This window comes from Somniosus microcephalus, chromosome 4, assembly GCF_052327205.1.
Source record: "Somniosus microcephalus isolate GS21.2 chromosome 4, FLI_Smic_1.0, whole genome shotgun sequence".
NCBI lineage: Eukaryota > Metazoa > Chordata > Chondrichthyes > Squaliformes > Somniosidae > Somniosus > Somniosus microcephalus.
Genome location: NC_140990.1, coordinates 257224207 through 257246711, shown reverse-complemented (window position 1 = coordinate 257246711; position 22505 = coordinate 257224207). Strand labels below are relative to the sequence as shown.

The window sequence follows — 22505 nt, the reverse complement described above, 5'->3', positions numbered from 1 at the left end:
GAACTATAACTTCCCCCCCCCCCCAGGGCTTTTTCCCCACTCAGCTGCCTTGAGTACACAGCCCTGCATGGTGTATACATGTTTGGAATTACCCCTACCTAAATGTATCACACTGCATTTGTCTATAAAAAAACTCTGTGAAACATGGGCCCATTCCTCCATTACATGCAGATCTGTGTGCATCCCATCTCTCTCATCTAGGGTCCTTACACGCACACCAATCTTGGTATCATCCACAAACTTATGGATCATTCCCTTGATGCCCTCATCCTTATCACTAGTAATTAGCCCCTGGTAGAGCCGCTACCCTGCAAATGCAACCAATTCTTATTTTGAATATTTCTAGCATTCAGGTATATACATCTTACTGTAGATTCCCCTCCTTTCACGACCCCAAATGTTTGCCTTTTCCTGGTTCACATACGTCATTGAGTTTCTGTATCTGTACCATCCTCATTGCCTACTTTCTGCCTTACAAACAGTATCATCTGGGTTCGTTACCTACCTGACCGTCCCCATTAACTCATTTACATTGTTCTTGATTGCCACCTCCATGGTACTCACAAGTCTCTCGGTTGCTATCTAGTTTAAGTGTAGCCCATCTTTCCTACATCAGTCCATTTTGTACTGAAAGTATTCCCAGTTATTTGTGAAAGTAGCATTGTTGCTGATGCACCAGGTTGCCAGCCATTCATTTAAATCCTTCATTTTCTTGGTGCACTCCCCTACTTTCCCAAAAAAGAGAACTTTACTTTACATATCCCAACTTTGAGTTTTGAGGCAATTCTCATACATGTGACTTTCAAGACCCCAATATTATTTCTCCCTATATTATTTAACCCTATGGATGATCATCACTGACTACTTGTCCCCTACAGCATCCCTTCTAATTTTTCTTCAATATGTACTGCTATAGCTCCAGATGCACAACTCACCAGCCTGTAAGTGTTTTCTTTGTGACACCCATGGCTATCTACTGTCCTAAGCAAAACATCTCTCATGACCACTACTTCGCTTCCTTCCTATCTTCCCCCACCCTTCTCTTCCCCTTCCCACTTCCCTGCTTCTTTCCCTTTCTTCTCCCCTCCTCTCTTGCCCTTTCCTTCCCTTGAACTTCACTTGCTTCCTCATCCCCATTTCCTTTTCTTCTATTGCCCTACCACTGCTCTCTTTTCCCTCACTGCTTACCCACAGCTCTCTCTTTCTCTTACCCCATCTCCCCATTCCTTCTTCTCCCACCCTATCCCTCTTCCCTCACTCTGCACTCCCTCTTCCCAGTACCTTCTGACCCCTTTCTCATTTGTCCCCAACAGTCTACTCCAAAACTTTCTGCTGCAGCTACCCCGCCTCCACCAAGGGTTGCCACCTTCTCCTTTTTGCCAGTACTGAGCTGGGAAACCGAGAGTTTGGATTTTAAAGCACACTGGGTTCTTGTAATAAAGTTATTGATTGTACAGGCTTGGTGAAAAGCAGGCAATGGGCCTGGAGAGGAGGTGCTAAGTAGAATGGTTGAGGTCCAAAGCAGCAGGCCAAGCAAAGCAGGAGGTGAGGAGAAGTGTCGGATGGGCAGCCGAGGCCTGAGGTGTTGCTAATGATGAATTGGTTGGCGGGGTTAGGGGGTGGGGGGAAAGAGAGGCGAGAACAGATGAATGGCTGTATTGGGGAATGAGAGGGGATCCAGTCCGGTGTGTGAAGTGGGCATCATTGTGGACCGTGGTACCAGGGTACCACCTAGTTTCAGGAGGACTGAACGTTAAGTATAATGTGAAATATACATACTTTACAGTTTAAAACCAACTCCCAGGCATGATGGAAATAACGTGATGTGAATTTCCCATAAACACAGGAAATATGCACTGTATTTTTAATAAATTATATAGATATGATGATGGGGTGAATGGCCTCCTTCTGTGCTGCATCATTCTATAAAAAAGGGGAAAGGGAGGGGAGGAACAGAGAGAAAGTGAAGACGGGAAGGGGAAGAAGAGAAGAACGCAAAAGATACAAGAAGAGGTAGAGGGAAGGAGCAAGAAGACAATGGATGCAGCTGAGAGAGATCATAGATTACGAGTTACCATGCGCAATGCCACAGGAACCTGTGTGAGAGACAATTGTAAATTGAGTGGGGAAATGTTCCCTACTTCTGAGTATTTATGTTCCACTTGATCTAAAACCATTGCCCATTTTTGTTCTGTTCAACACATTGAATTTCCAGCAAAAATAAATTGAAACTAGATTATTAGACCGCGTGAAACCCGAGGCATTATTGAATAAATCTAATAGACTAGGCTAGTTCAAACATGTCAGGCTATTGTGCTAAAAGCAGATTGTTGTTAATTAACCCAGTTGTATCATTAACTATTACATTCATTGACTGGTTTACTGGGGAGGGGTTAGTGCTATTTTTACGCGTGTGAATTGTATCCGATATAATCATCAAAGCTTACGTTGGCTGAGTTTGTGATCAAATTGTGTGGTTTACGATGGAGTCGGGAAATGGAGTAGTGATGCTTAAAATCACGCTGTTTGTTCTTAATCTGCTCTTTTTGGTAATTTTTGTTAAACGCATTTTTATTGCGCAAAACTCTATTTGTAAAGTTTATGCTTTTATCGGATTTAAAATTCAAATGACTTTGTTGAAGTAACTCCGAGTTCTAGTATAAGGTGCGGTGTAGACTTGGTTAACTCCCAATAATGATTAATGTGGACTTCTGCCGATATGGTCAATTGATTTCTGAATATTTTGGATTTCTTTCTTATTCCTCTATAGTTATCTTTCACAATTTCTTCTCTTCGTTCTGTGGTGAAATGTAACGAGAACAGAATCTGAGTAAATCGTGACTTCGCCCATAATGGCCAGTGATCTGTCCCCATTCCCTTCTCTGAAGGCTCTCTCCATAATCGCTGGTGCTAAGTATTGGCAGGGGATCATTCTCAATTAAAACAAACCGAGCCAAAACTACTGCATATTTGTTCATCAAAATGATCCGTGTGTGTTCCTTTCAACGGAAATTCTTGCATTTACCCTTTAATGTTAATGGCTCAAACTAATGTTTAATATAAGTTACTCAGTTGTGTTCAAACAGTACTTGGACTCTGATTATTTTCAACACCTCATGCGGGAGGGAGCTTTGTTTATTGTCTTTGTTGCTAAACGGGCAGAGCTGTAAATTTTATGAAAATGTTAGTGACGTTTTATTAATCACACACGTGAAGGTGACAGCTTGTCCAAATCACTGGGAGGAAGGTGCTTTTTTTATGGGCGTTCGTTCCATTCCAGTGCAGACTGCCACTTTTAAAATATAAATGTAATCTCTCTTTTACTCCTTATCTCCGGTGTCCTGGCCAATACTTATCCCTCAACCAACAGAACAAAAACCGAATATCTGGTCGTTATCACATTGTTGTTTGTGGGAGCTTGCTGTGTGCAAATTGGCTGCGCATTTCCCACATACAACAGTGATTCCACTTCAAAAGTACTTCATTGGCTGTAAAGTGCTTTTGTGGTCGTGAAAGGCGCTATATAAATGCAAGTCTTTCTTTCTCTCTCAAAAATACATCCTTGCTCAGTAGGATAAAATGGTCTAGCCCACAAACATAATTAATTTGAGGCCTGCTGTGTGAGCTTATAGTGTACTTGTTGGTGTCTCCTGGCTCTGCTCTTCTTCCAGATCAAGCTAAGCGAGGTAACTTTACTTTAAGGCCACAGGCACTGATTTCAGGAAAGCAAGTACTCTCCAAATGTTTGTTTTGAAATGCAATGTACCCCCTAATCTCAGATGACTGGTTTTAGCCTCACTCAATTAGGTGATTGCCTCATTGACAGGTAAGTTTGTTTTGACAATCAACTTGCATTTGCAGCCAGTTAAAACCAGCAGATTCATAAACTTCCTTTGTACCAGCCAGTCCATCAGCCACTATGGCTACAAATGCGGAGCAGTAAGTTGTGGCCAGCAAGTTCCAGCAGTGAACCTGTACTGTTCTACATGGCTTGAGCAGTGGCATATAGCACAATTTGTTTACTAATCTGTAAACTGGTCTGCACCTTCCCTTGCAGCCCATTCCTTTAAAAAAAACACACCTTTTGTGCTTGCAGATAGGACTGGGAGCTAGGTCTATATCGGGGGTAGGGAGGAGGAGGAACATCATGAAACTGACCATATATTTTGAGTATAGAGCCTTTTATATTGGAGAGTGAGGTGGGGTCAAATGCCTCCGCCCTACTTCTCCCAGTGCTTTGTGCAAGCTGGAGCTGACAATTGGGAGAAAATGTCAGCCATCTGCCCATTCATATAACTATTTTACCCATTGTTTAGATAATGGTCTTGTATCCTATGTGGGGCAAAAAGGGAAGGGGGTAAGAGATTGAGTGCAAAATTATGAATTGCATTTATAGTAAATACATGGATTGTTGTACTTTGTTTCCAGTAATGCAAAACAAGTGATTTGGGAAGATTAGTCAATAGTGCCAATATTAGCAGCCATACCTATTTAATATATTGCTATTGAAACAGATTTGTATCCAAGACCCATAAGTGTGTAGGAATAGTTTATTTGCTTATATGCTAAGGTTTAAAGCAACCCATATTTGTTACTCAATCCAGCCCACCTTTCGAAAGACCAACATACTCAACTGAAGTTCCAAAGAGCTCCCTTAAAATCAGCACCTTCTGTGCAGCTCATTTAAACTGAAAAGCCAACTTCATTCAATTTGTCAGCAGTGAGATGTGTAAAATAGATTGTTGAGGCGACGTCACCTGGAGGGTCTTTGTCAGTCTATGTATACCTTTTTTAAACATCCCCTCTCTGATTCAAAGTGGAAGAAGGGTATAAAAGTAACTGATGTGGTGTTTAGCTTGCATGCCTCCTGCTCTGCATAACCTTTGTTGCAACACTTCTATTATAAGCTTCTAGATGTGTAACCTCAGACACTTTTTTTTAATTTAAAAATAAATGTTTTCCCTTCCAGGTGTTTGGTCTTGAACTTGTGTGGATGGGTGGTTCAATCCATCTGAATCTGTATCCATTCTCTTCACTGGCTAGTAAATCGATCTCTGAAGTCCCTGCTGTGCTCATTATTGTTGGTGTCCTAATTTTTTTCATGGCTGTCTTTGGGATTGCTGCTGTTTGGAAGGAAAACGTTACTGTGATGAAAGTGGTAAAATCTCTCTCTTCACTTGGTATAGATTAGTTTTATTTGTGTTCAATAACTTTGTTTATCTATGTATTTTTAAATAAAGTTGAACAAACTGATGAAAGGGAAACCCCCCAATAATATTTTTAAAATATTCCCACAGTCAATAATAACACAATACCTGTGACCTCTTCCACCTAGAAGGACAAGGGCAGCAGGCGCATGGGAACACCACCACCTCCCAAGTTCCCCTCCAAGTCACACACCATCCTGACTTAGTAGTATATCGCTGATCCTTCATCGTCGCTGGGTCAAAATCCTGGAACTCCCTCCCTCACAGCACTGTGGGAGTACCTTCACATGGACTGCAGCGGTTCAAGAAGGCGGCTCACCACCACCTTGTGATCAATAAATGCTGGCCTTGCCAGCGACGCCCAGATCCCATAAGCGAATATTTAAAAAAAAAATTTTTAAAAACCCACAAGTTTCTTCTTGCTACCCTGTACTAGATTATCACCTCTCGTAGGATAATGACTGCTACTTAAAACCAGATGGGCTGCCTGGAATTCGTGGGACAAATGGTAGTCTAGGGCATCATTTAGAGTAATTAAACTTTTTTTAAAAGTCGGCATGTTTTCATAGATGGAATATGTTTTTTATATATTCCCTTTTTATATTTCTCAGGATATACATTGTAGGAAGAGCTGCCTCAGACGTTGCTGTACTTTTAAACAGAAACACCAGCCTGTCTTGAGTTCTTGATGGTAGAGAAAAGGGTGTGATATCCCAGAAAAGTGCAGTAAACAGACTTGTGCAGTTTGCATGTTACAGTTTACTAGAAACAGCTGGAAGCTTATTACAAACTAAAGAATGGAATTGGCAGTGTACTTTCTACTTGGCTACAGTTCATGTTAGTATTAGATTAAGTTTATATAAACCCTTTCTTCCCACTGCTGTGAGATTCTCTGTTGCTTTTGACACTTGTGCTTATCTTAGCCAGGAAAATAGCTTGGCCTTAGCTGCATAGACTTTGCTAGCTGTTGTTAATGTGCTATTCTCCCCCAACACCTTAACCAATATTACTGGTCCACTCTTGTGTCTAATTTTCCCATGCAAGGTAACCTCTTTGGATGTAAACTTGTAAGTTGGCTACTTTGATCTGGGTCTGATATCCAGACCAATTTGGATGTGGCTGAGGAAAATGGGTGCATGGAATTTCTATGCATTTTCTGCATTTTTATATTTTTTTTTCAAAAGAATCTCTTTTTTATAGCAGCTTGACATGCTATAGATTCTGCCCTCCCCCAGAAATATACATTTTCTGCTGTGCCTGAAGAATTCTGAAGAAAATAGCTTTTTTTTTTTAAATGGTTACTTAAAGCAACTTGTGCCTCTATTTCTGTTTGCCAGGGTAGGTAAAGGGAAATTAACTGAGTAGTGGATTTTTATTGCTGTCTACAAAAAGAGGTGTTTTCATTGCCCTGCAAGAACATGGATGTTGGACTTCTGTAAAACTTGACTTTATTGTCTATATTTGAGGCGTTACTATCTTAGATTCTCCCTTGACAAATTATAGCTCCTGCTGATTTTGAATTATAAGCCACTGAAATAACTTTCAAAAAAATTCTGACTTTTATTTACTAAATTGCTGAATCCATCGTGCTTTATATTGGCTTATGTTCTGAATACAAATTTCAAGTGTTGATGGCAGTTTCAGCCAGTGACATGCATGCTTTCCTTTGTGGTTCTGCCTCTAGACTACTGCTACACTTTTTTACATTTTAAAACTTTTATTTTTGGCTTCCCTGATTCAAACTCCTCTTGTAGGTGAGCCATTGCACCCTATATCCCTCAGAACATGTTTCCACTTGCCTCACTGTCTAGGTCATGAACAGAGAACCCTCTTCGGATTACTCCAGCTATTAGTTTTATCATGTGATCCCACATGATCCTACTCCTCTTTGTAAGGCAGCAGATTAATAATACACTAGATATTGACTTGGGCTTTAATTGCCAAATACATTTATTAAGCAGTAGCACTTTTTTTTACAATACTTGTTAAACTTAGCTAGCTACTTGAGTATTTGAAAATAATTCATGTATGTGCTCTGCTAAACTATATCATCAATATTCTTGTATAGCTATTCTAATTTCTAACTGGTATGTAAGTGAAGTATTGAACATTTGTTTATTATCTGGTCTAAAAATCTCTGACCGCTTCAGACTCCAACCTGAACAAGACAGATTGATAAATACTGTAAAAATTTGACTAGGATCAAGCAGATTTAAAAAGCTTGTCTGTTAATTTAAAAATCAAAGATTTGAACAAATCCTACAAGATATTTGCATATAAAGAAGAGCCCTGTGTTTCTCCAACTTTGGCCTCTTGTGCATCCCCAACTCCCTCCATCCCACTATTGGTGGCCGTGCCTTCAGCTGTCTAGACCCTGATCTGGAATTCCCTCTGTCTCTCCACCACCCCTTTCCCCCCCCCCCCCTTCTCCTTTTTAAAAACCCTCCTTTAATCCCAAGCTTTTAGTCACCCTTCCTAATATCTCTTTTTATGGCTGTGTCCAGATTTGCCTGATTTACCCCCTTAAAGTGCCTCGGTGCATTTTTCTGTTAAAAGCACAATATAATGAAAAGAAGGCCAGAAGAATAACCACTTGGTGTTTTTACTGTAATCTTCAAAATGCACAACTCTCTAATTGTAGTTTTATTGTTCCAAAAATAGGCTGCTAACCTAGAAAATTTAACTTGTATTGAATACAAGTATAGAGTCATATTTGACTTGATTACAAGACCACATATTTTTGTCCACAGTTTCTGATTCTGATGACTCTGGTCTTTCTTGTGGAAGTAACTGTTGAGGTGTCTACATATATCTTCAGGAGCCAGGCAAGTTTTGCTTTTATAGAAGCAGTACATTTTGTTGGATTGTTATCAAATGTACTATACTTGATCTCATCCTCTTTTACAGTAATTTCACATGTTTTTTTTCTAAGACTATTTATGTTTTTGTAAATTTTTTGGCAAATGTAAAATGTTCTGAGTTTTGCTTTCCCTATTCTGTAGATGTACAGTAACATAACTGATGATTTTGAGAAGTCTATGCGTGGATATGATGATGAGTCCAAACTGGGAGCGATAGTAGATCAACTGCAAATCAAGGTTTAAAAAAAAAGTCTTCCTCTCTAGCTGAATTGTATAACAGACCTGTGGCATCCTGATGTCTTGAAGTTTTTTTGGAACTTTTTTATTCAGCTATTTTGTCTGAATTCTATTTAAGATAACTTTGCTTTGATGGAATTTAAAACTGCTCTGGGAAGGAGGACCTGCCTGATGGCATTTGCTGATACCGTAAGACTGAAGTCTTGTTCTAAGGACATGGCCGGTCCTTGTACAGCTAAATTAAACTACTTTTGTTTTGTGGATATGCCATTGATCTTATAACGTAAGCGAAGTAGTAAATGGGAGTGTAGCGCAATAATAGACTTTGTTACAAGAAATAGGTGGTGTTCTTGTACGAAGTTGGATTAATTAAATTGTAGTGGAAATTTAAATATTGTAGTGATATGGTTGATGCTTGCATAAAACTACCACAAACTGAAAAATGTAGTTTTGTGTCCACAATTTCCCACATGGGGAGGAGATTTCCTCTATTTGTAGCAAGATTGTAAATTTGTTCTTAATAATAGATATATTGACACTTGCCACAAATAGTAATTGTCCATAATTCTGAATTAACTTTTTTAATTCTCTGTCAGGTGTCAAATAGACTCTGGCTTTATCCTTTCCATCTTCTTCCTTTTTCCCTCTTCCTCTCTTCAGGGAGGGACAATTCGAGTAGTGTGCTAACTGTGTGTCTCATAATAGTCAGAGAATGGCATTGAAATTGTTTGGCAACAGGTCATTATTTGCCTCCTTTTAGATGGTCAAGGAAGTCCCTTGAAATGTGTTTTTTTTTTAAGTGATTGCTGTAGTCTATTAATACACCACTATTCAAATATATATCTTTAATTACAACTTGCAATTATATAATGGCTTTAATGTAGAAAGATGTCCCAAAGTGCTTCAGCACATGACTTGTGTATTTTGCCCTGAAAGCCAACAAAATGCACTAAAGAATGAGAAAGCAAGAAATGCTGGAAATACAGTAGTTCTCTGCAGAAAAGTTAGGTTAATTGTTTGTGTGTAATCTTCCTTAGAACTGAATGATACGCAAGCTCTTCCGTAGTCTGCAGGGTGGGGAAGGAAAAAAAAAACAAATGCCCCAGTCACACAGGAAATTAATGGGTTACTGGCCTTCAAACTGTTAATAAATAAGAATTTGTTAACTGGCGCAATCAATATAGTGAGGCAATTGGGTGGGGGTGGTAGGGAAGCAAGAGTGGAACAAAAGAACATGTAAATAACTAGGGTGGTGAATAGCATGGGAAATGCCTACAAGGAAAAAGTCAAGGAAGTGGAAGAAAAGGCTGTAAACACTCAACGCATGAGTGCTGAGAAAATTAAAAATAAATCAACATCCTGGGCACAGAAATTCCATCGCTATATTGTGTTCTGATGAAGAATCCACACTTGAAATTGGGGCTGTTTTTTGTTGGAACACAGGAGATTATGGGGTGATGTGATTAAAATTTATGAATGGATAGGACAGAGTAAATAGAGACCGACTGATTTTAGAAATTGGATCACACTTAAATCCATACGGTGCACACTGCACGCACCTAATGAGGCTGGTGACAGGACCACAGAATATTGGTCTGCCGTCCTCAACTGTTTACTACCAGCGAGCTGTGGACACCAGTCTCTGCCAGAGAGGCAGCTTGCCAGTCCCGGGAAGAAGCCCAGGCTGTAAGCAGAGTTGGGCGGGGGTGCAATTGGCGGCTCATGAATTTAATGTGGAGTCGGAAGGAGCAGTCTTGCTCCACAATAAGAAGTTTTAACCTGCATTTCTGGAGGCAGCCTCCAGTGGTCCCCTTTTAAGGAGCACTAGTATGGCTGCCAAGTGCCTGAGAATACTAACCGCAACATGCACGGTGCAGTGTTCAGTCACTTAACTAATTTTGGAAAGGGATGCCTCAAGCAAGCATGAGGTCCCCTGTTTGCAAAAGGACTAACCCTGTTTCAGGTACGGATCCTGGATGCCAATACAAGAGCCTTTACCAAAATGGCGGGTGGCGTACTTCCTGTGCAGAGTATGCACATGCATACTGCCCGCTATATTGGATGTTTAGCCATCTAGTTACACCTGTCAAACGGGTGCAGTGCCAACAAATTTCTTAGCCACTTTCCAGTGATTGAAGGGTCTAGAATGAGGGGAGACATAGATACAAGATTAAATGTAAGAGATTTAGGATAGAGAGCAAAATAAACTTATTTTACAAACTAGGTTGAGACTGTGGAATGCACTACCAGAGATATTGGCCCAGATATTCCGATCCCTACGGGTGTGTACGAGCTGTGAAATATATGACCCATAGGGATATCGGAAATGCTGGTTTCAGGCATGCGCATGCGCTGAAAACCGGCATTTCCGATCTGTCAGGAATGGTCTTGACCGATTCTCCGCCTGCCCAGGAGAAGGGCCTCTGCGGGCGGATAGTTCCGCTTTTTGGGGACCCTCCGCCCGCAGAAAACCCTTACAATTCTTGCGTCTGGTAAAAGCAGGCCTTCAGAGTTGAGAAGTTTTTTTTTTTTTTTTAAATTTAAAAAAAGTAACTGATTTACCATTTTAAAAATGCTTTTAAAAAGGTAAGTTTATTTTTAGCCCTGTAAAAAAAAAAAAAAAGTGATTTAAAAAAAAATTAATTTACTTAAGTTTTACTTTTTTCATTGCTCTCCATTCATATATTTGACAGGTCTTCCTGTCAAATGTATGAAGGGAGATTCCCTTCTGTGATTGGCTCCCCATGGCCCACGTGATCCCAGGGACGCTGCGAACTACACGCGCCTCTGGGATACGTGGGCCCTGCGCACTTCAAGTTTGGTGAGGCCCAGAAGCGTGTGCGTCCTGGGAGCCCTCAGGTAAGGGCACAGATTTTTCCAGATCGCAGGCCTCCGCCCATGGGAGGCCTGCAATCGGAAAATACGGGCCATTGAGTGAAGTGGAGACCATGTCAAAATTTAAGAATAGGTTAGATAGATGGTTGAAGGAAAACAGAATAAGGGGATATGGGGAAAAAATGGGCACATGGGATTAGGACTAGAATCATAAAATGATATAGCACAGAAGGAGGCCATCTGGTTCATCGTGCTTGTGCTGGATGTTTGAAAGGGCTATCCAATTAGTCCCACTCCCCTGCTCTTTCCCTATAGCCCTGCAAAATTTTCCCCTTCAAATATTTATCCAATTTCCTTTTTTGGAAAGTTATATTGAATCTGCTTCCACCAACCTTTCAGGCAGTGCATATCCAGTCACAACTCGCTGCATTTAATCCCCATCTCGCCTCTGGTTCTTTTGCCAATTACTGCTCATGTGGAAGATAGATGCCAACATGGACTAATTGGACTGAATTGTTTGTTTTCATGTTGCAATTCCTATGTAATTAAAAACATTAACCCCTCCCTTCCTTCAGACCCACTTTACATTCCCAGCCACCACCCCCCCCCCCCCCCCCACCCCCTGCTGCTGAAAAGAAAATGGAGGTTATTACTTTGGTCTGAAATGACTGAAGTCAATACTCATATACCAGAGAGCTGCAGAGTGCCTTGCAAAAAAATGAGCTACTGTTGTGTAGTATGAGGTCAGAGTGGGACTGAGAGGAGGAGTTAGTGGTGAGTCACTGGCTGGTCAGGATCGCACTTGGGAACAGAATAGAGATGCTCGGCAAAATGTTTCCCCCCATGTCTGATCTGCCTGATGCCCCATGAGCAGCAAATACTGCTAGATTGGAGAGGTACATGTATAATGCAGTCTTGTATGGAAGAATATTTGAGGGCCTGAATGGAGTGGAAGAGGTGCATGGACTAGTACCTCTAGGGGCGGGGCAGCCAGGGCGGTGAAACAATGAACAAGGATGTCCTGGAGGGTTTTGTCATTCTGAAAAGCAGAGCTTGATGGTGGGATCATGTTGTAGATGATGGAAAAAGCATAAAGCTCATGTGTCAAATGTGGAGTGGAAGGTGTGGAGAAAGGGAATCCTGTCATCATTGTGAAAGGATGGAGTGAAAGCAGAGACTCTGGATGTGGAGCTGTATTTATCTTGGAGACTAAACACTTTGTTAAACATCTCTGTTCAGTCCATAAGTTTGACCCTGACCTTCCAATGGCTTGCTGCTTTATCCCTCCCATTCTCGCTGTGATCTTCCTTCAGTGTCCTACACTGCATCAACCGTGCTCAATGCAAGCTTCAGGAACAGCACTCTTTCTTTATCCTGGGGTATTTTGCAACCCCCTGGTCTGCACTTTAACTTTGGAAAGACTTTAACAATACCCTGCATTTTCTCTCCAGCTGGGGATGTGGAGTAGATCTGTTTACAGATGCTGTATGAGCTGCTGTCTATTTCCAACATTTTCTATTCTTTCAGAACTTTTTATTTATTTTAATTTGTGCAAAGACAAAGCGCAACTGAACTGATGTTTGCCATGATGGCAAGGGCAACTTTTGGAAAAGAGTATACTCGTAAAAATATTGTGTTATTTTATATTGTGGTCTTTCTGCTTCTGTGTATTTTATTTGTAAATTAAACTTGGAGCTGTAGTTTTGTTTAGGAACAATAACATATCAGATGATTTTATAACATCCTCCAAAGTGACAGAAGAATGTGCTGGGCATCATACACGTTTACCTGTGAGCAATTTATTGTGATCGGGGTTCATTCTCAGACTTGCCTTTTTATTTTCTGCATAATTTGACTTCATACAGCCTAAGTTTCAGTTCATAAGTGACTCTACCTGTAAAAACTGTACTTGAGCCATTTAAATGAAGAACATCTGTATTTTTGGGAGCGGGAAGGAAGCCTAAATTGAATGACGTGTATGTACTACTTTTTGGATCCAAATTCTGTAATATATTGATATGAATACTGCCAAGGGTGCTGTGCCCTGCAATCATCACTTAATGATTACATTGAATTTAATTGCACTCATAAACCAACATTTCATATGTAACATTTTTATTTTTAAGGTTGCGCTAGGATAGCTCTTGTCTGTAACTTTGGGTAGATTTAGATATCTGACCTAGCAGAGCACAAGACCATAACTTGTTCTCATTAATGAAAACAAACAAATGAAAACATGACTTGATTCAGAAAAGTGATCTGTAAAAATATTTGCTTATCTGGCAATTGCTTCAGTGAGCTATACAAGTGGATCAGGAAGCACTACTAATTTGGACGAAGTCCTGTTGTATAGAATGGATGATTTAAAATCTTCTCCGAGATGCTTTTTGGGCTTTGATGACTGGCCCGTAGATGATAATGGTGCTGTTGGAGCTGTCCCGCTCCTCCAGAGTGCGCTATAACAGTACTTCCCGATAGACTCGGCACTGAAATCCATGCAATGGCATGAAGTTGGGATACTTGCCCACTAGTTCGCCACTAAAGAATATATAGACTAAACTAAATTCCCTAGAGTTTAGAAGAATGAGGTGATCTCATTGAAAACATAAAATTCTTAAGGGACTTTACAGGGTAGATGCTGGGAGGATGTTTCCCCTGGCTATGGAGTCTAAAACTAGGGGTCACAGTCTCTGAATAAGGGGTCAGCCATTTTAGGACCGAGATGAGGAGAAATTTCTTCACTCGGAGTTGTGAATCTTTGGAATTCTCTACACCCAGAGAGTTGTGGATGATCAGTCATTAATATATTCAAAGAAATCGGTGGATTTTTGGATACTATGGGAATAGAGTGGGAAAGTGGAGTTGAGTTAGAAGGTCAACCATGATTCTATTGAATGGGAGAGCAGGTTTGACGGGTTGAATGGTCTACTCTTATTTCTTGTGTTATGTTCTTAAAGATGCCAGAAAAGTTAGGGCTAGTGCATTCAGGAGTAAGTCCATTTTTAACAGCGTGAGAAGTGCCAAACAACCTCTCTGGCCCTGAAAATTTAATTTTACAAGTGTGGAGTCTCATTCCTTCAGAAGTTAATTATTTATTGGAGATTTTTTTTTCAATTAAAAATTTTTTTGTGTGGTTTTTTTTCTATCTGTCTCAATCTTTCTGTACATGATTTAAATCTAACTTGTACTTCCTCCTTTATACTTCCTGATTTAGACTTTGCATGTCTGTGAGGATCATGCAATCTGGTTGAAAAGCCTTGTTCCTTGACCTGTTCACAAATCTTCTTAACCAATGAATTCCCAAATCTTTGTTCATAAAAGATTTAATTACACAACAATAACTGAACAATAGCATAACCTTGACAATAAATTTGAAACTTTATTTTTGTGTGCAAATTGCTGGAATATTGCCACATCCCAGGAATTTTCAGTAGTAGCTTCAGCCTGTGACCAGTATCTGGAGTGTGATGGACTTTTGGCAGATCAGAGTTATACTGCCAGCTGCATATTTCTCCAGGTCATATCAAATCACGTCAAATCATCACAAAGCAGCAGTGTAACTGCAAAAGCGTGAGGGTGTGTATATAACAACTTGTGCATTCAAGATCATTTATTTCAGGTCTTCGACTTTTTGAACGTTCATTCTGTCTCCACAGTTTCATTGTTGTGGTTCTAACAATTACACAGACTGGTTTAAGACAACATTTGGGCAGGCCACGTTGTCTGTTCCATCGAGCTGCTGTATCAATATCACAGAGTCTTGTGGAAGAGGTGTTTCCTATCGAACGACAAATATCCATATTGTGGTAAGAGTCTGTTACAAATTGACACATTACATTGATGGTGCAAGGTTTTAGAAGCCATATGCAGTGCATTCCTCTCAAAACAACATGCAAACTAAATAATATGGTCTTTCATCATAGTGGATTTGTATTTGTGTTTTTAAATCTGTATTGTCTATGGGTCTATTCAGGGCTGTAGTGGAATGATGGCAGCATGGACTGAAGAGCATTTTTCAATTATTAGAGGAACTGGTGTCTGCTTTGCATTTGCACAGGTAAGGATGTAATAGGGCCATATTGGTTTCTTTTACACCTGAAAATGTGCCTATTGTGCTTGGAAAACAGTTATTTGGTGCTACCCAGCATGCATCAGAATGAGCAGGAGCATTGTGCGTATATGCCAAGAGTTTGCATGACTTCATTAAGCTAAAGTAATTTCTTGATCTTTCTATCCCAATAACGCTACTTCCTTGACCTGCCCACAAACTATGGGTGATAGAAGATCTCTAGTTGCCATTTCTAATGATATTGAAAGGGAGACTGAGCTGCTCAGAGGTATTGCTTTATATAGCTTCTGTGTATCTTATTACATAGCTGTAGATAACTTTTCTTTACAATTCCTATAAGTTTACCACTTGATGATATGGGTTCTAGAAATTTACATAGCTGAGTCTCCTCTATCATGAGAGGGGATGAGGGAGGTTTGGGGGGGGGGGGGATCTAGAGTCCCACTCTAGGAAGAAGGGAACTGAGCTGCAGGGGCAGCAAGTGGAAGGAAGTGTGCTCTCAAACCCTTTCCTAACCAGGTGTATAGGCCTAGGAGAACATGCCTGCAGTTCTGAGGAACATTGTATGTAATGAGGAGGGATTGCTTTCCCAGGGAAACAGTGATGGACAGACTTGTCAGATCTTGCCAGAAACCCTGCAGCCAACTGCCAGAACGAGGTCACTGCAACACCTGAACTTTTTTGCCTCTAACTCCCTCCAGGCTGCCACGAGATATATCTGTAACATCAGCCAATTTGCAGTCTATGCTTGTATTAAACAGCTGATCGAGACCTTGTATACTAGAATAAACACATTATTATCACTTTCTCCCATGGAGATCCAGAAGGAGCAGGATAGGGCTCTGGTGTTCAGAGTTTGCAGGAAACCTCCAAATCAAGGACATCATCTAAATGCCATCCGTCATGTTTCATCCCAAAATGTCAATGGTGGCCTGTTCTGCAGCGGCAAGTCCCTAGAGACTCTGGGCTCTTTTTTTTTCCAAGCCCGGAGGGGGTGGGAGTGGTGGGGAAAATTGCAGAATTGGGGGTCAGGAACCCATCCCGCCTCCGTGCCAATGTCCCAGGAGGCAGGTACCTGACCTGTGCTGGGAGCTGCCTCCCCGAGGTGGGAAGAGGATTAGTGCCAATTAATTGCCTGTTAACAGGCAGTTTTTTGCCTAATCCCTATTTTTAGCCCTAAAGTGTGGGCTGTCAGACGGCGCCGAACCACGCCAAGTTTGCGAGGTGGACCGTCGGTCTGCAGGGGTTGGAGGGGTCGAGATGTCTGTTGTGCAGGTGAATGATGGGTGCATGTGTGCAGAGGTAAGTGTGTGAAGTAAGTGTAAAGTGTTTTAATAAGTTTTACTTACCTTTTACTTTCTCCTGCAGGCTTCCTTCCTTCAGTTCTCGGGAGTCCCTCAGCTCACTGGCACAGAAAGCAGAATGGCTGCTGAACTGTCAAAAGCTGCAGCCTCTGCTTTCTGGTCTGGAGAGATCTCTAACTGAGTCTGAGTAGAAGGACTCCAGTTAGAAGACAGATTGTCAGTGTTTGACAGCTTCACAGAGCTTATACCTCCCTTCCCCCCCCCCCCCCCTTCTCACTGTCCAGGGCCCCACACACCCCCCTTCCAGGTGAAACAGCGATTTACTTGTACTTCTTGCAATCTAGTATACTGTATTCGCTGCTCACGATGCGGTCTCCTCCACATTGGGGAGACCAAGTGCAGATTGGGTGACTGCTTTGCTTTGCGGAACACCTCCATTCAGTCCATAAGGGTGACCCAGAGCTTCCGGTCGCCTGTCATTTTAACTCACCGCCCCATTCCCACTCTGACCTCACCGTCCTCGGCCTATTGCATTGTTCCATGGAAGCTCAATGTAAACTCGAGGAACAGCACCTCCTCTTCCGATTAGGCACTTTACAGCCTTCCGGACTCGCTATCGAGTTCAATAATTTCAGATCATAACCTCGGCCCCTATTACATTTCCACTTTTTTTTTATCCACACCTTTGTTTTGGTTTCCCCCCCCCCCCCCTTTTTTCTCTCTCCCACATGGCAGCTGTCTCCCATTCTGCCAGTGCATTTCACACCTAATCTAGAGCTGTCTTTTGTCTCCACTAGTCCTATCACCATCTCGTCTCGTTTTGAATACCTCTTAATGTCTCGTCTCTTGTTCTCTCCCAGCCCGGCCTCTTAATCTATTTCATTCCCTGTGCCTCTTTAGTCTTGATAAAGGGTTTTGACCCGAAACGTTGACTCTAATTTCTCTCCACGGATGTTGCCTGGCCTGCTGAGTTTTTCCAGCATTTTCTGTTGTTATTTCACTTGACTGAGGATATTATTCCTCTTCCTGAACTTGCTCTATGGGCATCCCCATGATTACATAGTATTTACAGCACAGAAACAGGCCATTCAGCCCAACTAGTCCATGCCGGTGTTTATGATCCACACGAGCCTCCTCTCACTCCATTAACATCCTTCTATTCCTTTCTCCCTGATGGTTATCCAGCTTTCCCTTAAATGCATCTTTGCTATTCGCCTCATCTACTCCTTGTGGTAGTGAGTTCCACTCTCTGGGTAAAGATATTTCTTCCTGAATTCCCTATTGGATTTATTAGTGACCATCTTGTATTTATGGTGCCTAGTTTTAGTCTCGCGCACACGTGGAAACATTTTCTCCACGTCTACCCTATTAAACTCTTTCATAATAAAGACCTCCTATCAGGTCACCCCTCGGACTTCTCCGTTCTAGAGAAAGGAGCCCCAGCCCATTCCACTTTCCTGATGGGTATAACCTCTCAGTTCTGGTATCATTCTAGTAAATCTTTTTTGTACCTTCAGTGTCTCTATCCTTTTTATAATGTGGAGAGCAGAACTCTTCACAGTACTCGGTGTGGTCTGACCAAGGTTCTATACAAGTTTAACATAACTTTTCTGCTTTTTAATCTATCCCTCCAGATCTATCCAAGTGTTTTGTTTGCTTTTTCTTATGGCCTTATTAACCTGCATCGTTACTTGGATGTTTTTGTATATCTGTACCCCCAGATCCCTCTTCTACCCCATTTTAGACACTTACTTTCCAAGGAGTATGTGACCCATTAGAGTCCAAATTGTTTATGTAAATGAACAACAATGGTCCCAGTACTGATCCTTGTGGAACACCACTTCCCACCTTTTGCCAGCCTGAGTAAGTTCTCTGTTTTGTAGACCGCTTGATATCCATTCTGCTACTTGTCCCCTGACTCTACATGTTCTGACATTAGTCATGAGTCTACTACGTGGAATTGTATCTGAGGCCTTTTGAAAATCCAAATATATTGCATCTACTGCATTACCCTTATCTACACTTTCTGTTACTATTTTTTTTAAATCAATGAAGTTAAGCATGACCTTCCCTTTTGAAATCTGTGCTGACTACTCTTTATTATATTTTCAGTTTCTAGATGTTTTTCTTTTTTTTGAGTAAGTATTGAATCCAAAATCTCCAGGTCCTACCAGAATTCTTCCAAGATATCATCTTGCAGCTTCACAACATTGCTTTCCTACTTGGGTCCATGCACAACAACAAAAAACAACTTCCCTTTAGCTGTTTGTTGCTTATGGCCTTTTTAAGAACCTGCAGCAGCCCCCAGTTGGTGAGTTGCCTATATTAAGCACGTTTTGCACTTGCAGCTCGCCTAACTCGTGCAAATGAGTGGCGACACAGAATAGGTCAGGTCTCCAACCAACTCGATTGGGCGGCTGTACTTTTCAATTTGCCCACCTCCTGGTTTTAGGCCAGAAGACCAAAATCTGCCCCTTAAAATCTGTCAGTCATACACCAAGTGTTATGAGATGTGTTATTCCTAGACAGAGATCTTTTAAAAAATATTTATAAGTCTGTTGTGGGAGAATGGTGCTTTACCAACCTGTCTCCATTTTATAATATATTAACATTACATTTGTCTGTTCTGCTTCTGCCATGGACCAATCAGGTAGCACCTTGAAAGGTCTGTGGAAAAAGTGCATTTCCACTGCTGTCAAAACAAAGCAAGTTGGGCAATTTACATTGCTAACTGCAGCTAACAGTGAGAGATCTACATTTTGCTGTTTGCTGCAGTTATTAAATGTAAGTGTCCTAGATTAAACATACCTGGCTGGTATAACTCTTTTTTATAGTAGAGTGCAATGGGTATTAGTATAAAATTACTGTGTATTAAAGAATTCAAAAAAATTTAACATTAAAAAATTTTTAAATTTCCCCCTGTCTAGGTTATTGGAATTTTCATCTCCTGCTTCTATATAAAGAAGCTTCAAGATAACTATATACCAGGTTATTGATGCAAGTTTTATAGATCATTAGTATTGAACAACCTGGATTTCTTGAACCTTTTCTTTCTCTGTCCAGTTCAGGATTACACATTAGAAACAAGTCGTGCTTCACTGCTGAATCTGATCATTTAGAATTGTATCTGCTTGTCAAAAGTACAGATATACTGCTTAATGGGCAGTGCATGTAGAAAACATTGTGTTGGAATAGTATAAGTAAGTGGTACTAATACTTTTGTTAATTGACTATGAATAATTTGTGTGTGGAAAAACTTGTATGAATAAAACCTTCATCTTAAACCACATTTTTGAAGTGAATGAAAATAGTAAATTGACACCTTAGACTAACAGAATCCAAACTGAAAATATCTTCAGCCATAACAACTTGTATTTACATAGTGTCTTAAATGTAGAGAAAAATCCCAAGATGCTGCACTGAAGCATATGGAAAACTGGTCAGTGGCAAGGCTATGCAGGGATTTAAGCACCATGATTATGTTAAATTTGATCTATAGGGAGATTGCAAGCCAATGTAGGTCAGTGAGAATAGGGGTGATGGGTGAGCGGGACTTGGTGCGGGATAGGATGCGGGCAGCAGAGTTTTGGATGAGCTGATGTCTCCAGAGGGTGGCCAGCCGGGAAAGCATTGGAATAATTGCATCGGGAGGTGACAAGGGCAGGGAAGAGAGTTACAGCAGCAGAATGGCTGAACTGGAACAGAGGCAAGCATTTACAAAAATTGAAGTAGGTTCTTTGTGATACGGGCCCAGAAATCTAGCTGGGGGTCAAATCAAACACTGCGGTTGTGATCTGTCTGCTTCAGCCCAAGACAGTGGTTGAAGAGGGGGATTGCAAATGCAGTCGGTGGAGCCAAAGACAATGGCTTCCATCTTCCCAATTAATTGAAATTGCAGCTCATTCAGTACAGACCATGGAGGTGATGAAGAAATAGAACTGCATGTATGTAAAAGCTGACCCTATATCTACAGATGATGCTGCCAAGAGGCCACGTGAAATGGGGACGAGGATGAATCCTTGTGTGACTCCTGAGGTGTCGGCGCAGGACAGAAGATGATGATCGAGGAGTTAGTTATTTTTTTGAGGAGCGGTTGATGCTAGTGGTTTTGAAAAGGAAGAGGACAGTGCTTAAGGAGGGATACCATTTACAACATCAGTTAGTTTGGGATGGTTCTGGAAAGGAAACTGGATGGTCAGGAGTTTATGATGGGGGCTTGGGTGAGTGAAGGACTGGGAGGGGAAGGGGTTCGGGTGGGGTGGAAATATGGTTGAGTAACGAAGACTGCTGAATGGTCTCTATCTTGGTGACCAAGAAATCCAGAACCTCCTTGGATTGTTTTTGTTTTGCTAAAGATTAGAGTATCATAGGTGGAGGTGAAGGAATAGTTGAGCATTTCAGCAGCTGCAGAGGTATCCTAGTGAATACAAGGCCAAAAGGGAGGCAATTGTGCACTTTCATGTGTAGTTGTAAACAACTTGAGACTTTTTTTCCAGGGATGATGACAGGAGAAAGTGGGTTTCAAAAGAGGGTAGCGGGTTGCAAATGGTCAAACATACAAGGAAGTGGCCAGAGATAGACTTAAACTGCAGGTGTAGAGGCTACAGGAAATTTGTGATGTGGATATGAATAGGAGAGTTTATATAGGAGATATTTTAAAGAGGACAGAAGGGCAGTGCATTTGGAGGAGAGGGGATAAGAGAGCTGAGATGAAGATTGAAATCATGAAGATAAACAAGTCCTAGGTGTAGAGGCTGAGTGAGGAAAGGTGGGTGTTGAGGGAAAAACCCACTAGGTGCTGGAGTCACAAAAGGTGGTGGTCAAGGTTATTGAAGGCCAATAATCGCAGCCCCAGGCCATCACTCCGAGTTCTCGGGAAAGTGTCCTTGGCCCAACCATCTTCAGCTGCTTCGTGAATGACCACCTGTCCATCATAGCATGAGTTGGACTGTTCACTGACAATTTTATAGTATTCAGCTCTATTCACAACTCCTCTGATGATGAAGTAGCACATACCAGTCTCGAGCAGGACCTGAACAGCATCCACGCTTGGGCTGACAAGTGACAAGTAATGACCATCTCCAACAAGAAAAGACCCACCTACTTCCTCTTGACCTTCAATGGCATCACCATCAACATTCTAAGGGTCACCAGTGATCAGAAACTTATCTGGACCAGTCATATCAACACTGGCTTTAAAAATGGGGCAGATAGGTGGCTTGAAAAGATCTGGTTGTGTAAAAGTTCAGTGCTGTGGTGACCTTTTTACTGCAATGGGTAGAGATGTCTTGGTACTGGACCTTCTCTGCAGGTCCAGCTCCACTAAATAACATAACCTTGTGGCGTACCGATCACAGAAAGGACACAATCCGCTTTTCGGGCCGTAGACTATAAATCAGGCGTCGTGCCTTTAAGAAGGATCACACCTTTAAGAAACTTGATCTGCAACATAGTTAAGCCCAGAGTGGGGGAGGAGCGGTCGAAGCTGCGGACTGATGAAAGGCAGTCGGACTTGGTGTAGTCTCTGACGCAATTTTTGTGTTCAACATGCAGTCTCAACAATTAAACCTTTTCTGTTGAACCTCTCCGAGTTCAGTATTTTTTGCTAGGAGTAGGTAGACTCCTACATTGGTGACCCCGACGCTTAGGACGACTCCTAAGCATAACCATGGCTGACACACAGTTTCTGTGAAGCTGACGGAGTTCTAGGAGAACCTAGCCACCGCCTGGTTCCTTCAAGCCGAATCGCAATTCCGACTCCGCGGCATCACCGCCGACGCAACGATGTATGACTACCTCCTCGCCTCCCTGGGCAGCTCCACAATCACGCAAGTCTGGACAACACTACAAAACCCTTCGGAGGAAGGCAAGTACGCACATCTCAAGGCCGCGCTCATTAAAAAATTCACAGCCTCCCAATTTTTGCGCAACTGCCACCTCCTCGACCTCCCGGGCCTCGGTGACTCCACGCCGTCAGACTTGCTCTCACATA

The 22505-nt window shown here is 41.6% G+C and overlaps 1 protein-coding gene across 5 annotated transcripts; it reads left to right on the top strand.

Moving 5' to 3' along the window:
* The first annotated feature begins 2363 nt into the window (after positions 1-2363).
* Positions 2364-19802, top strand: LOC147120407 (CD63 antigen-like). Of its 5 annotated transcripts, none has more exons than XM_085986281.1 (7): positions 2367-2549; positions 4970-5158; positions 7958-8032; positions 8210-8305; positions 14797-14946; positions 15114-15197; positions 19441-19802. In XM_085986281.1, the coding sequence occupies exons 1-7, from the start codon at positions 2484-2486 to the stop codon at positions 19507-19509; spliced, it is 729 nt and encodes a 242-aa protein (XP_085842407.1). In that variant the 5' UTR covers positions 2367-2483; the 3' UTR covers positions 19510-19802. The 5 variants fall into 5 exon arrangements, with proteins under 5 accessions (XP_085842412.1, XP_085842409.1, XP_085842407.1 ...); XM_085986284.1 differs by lacking the exon at positions 2367-2549 and adding an exon at positions 2643-2664; XM_085986285.1 differs by lacking the exon at positions 2367-2549 and adding an exon at positions 3612-3686.
* Positions 19803-22505: the final 2703 nt, after the last annotated feature.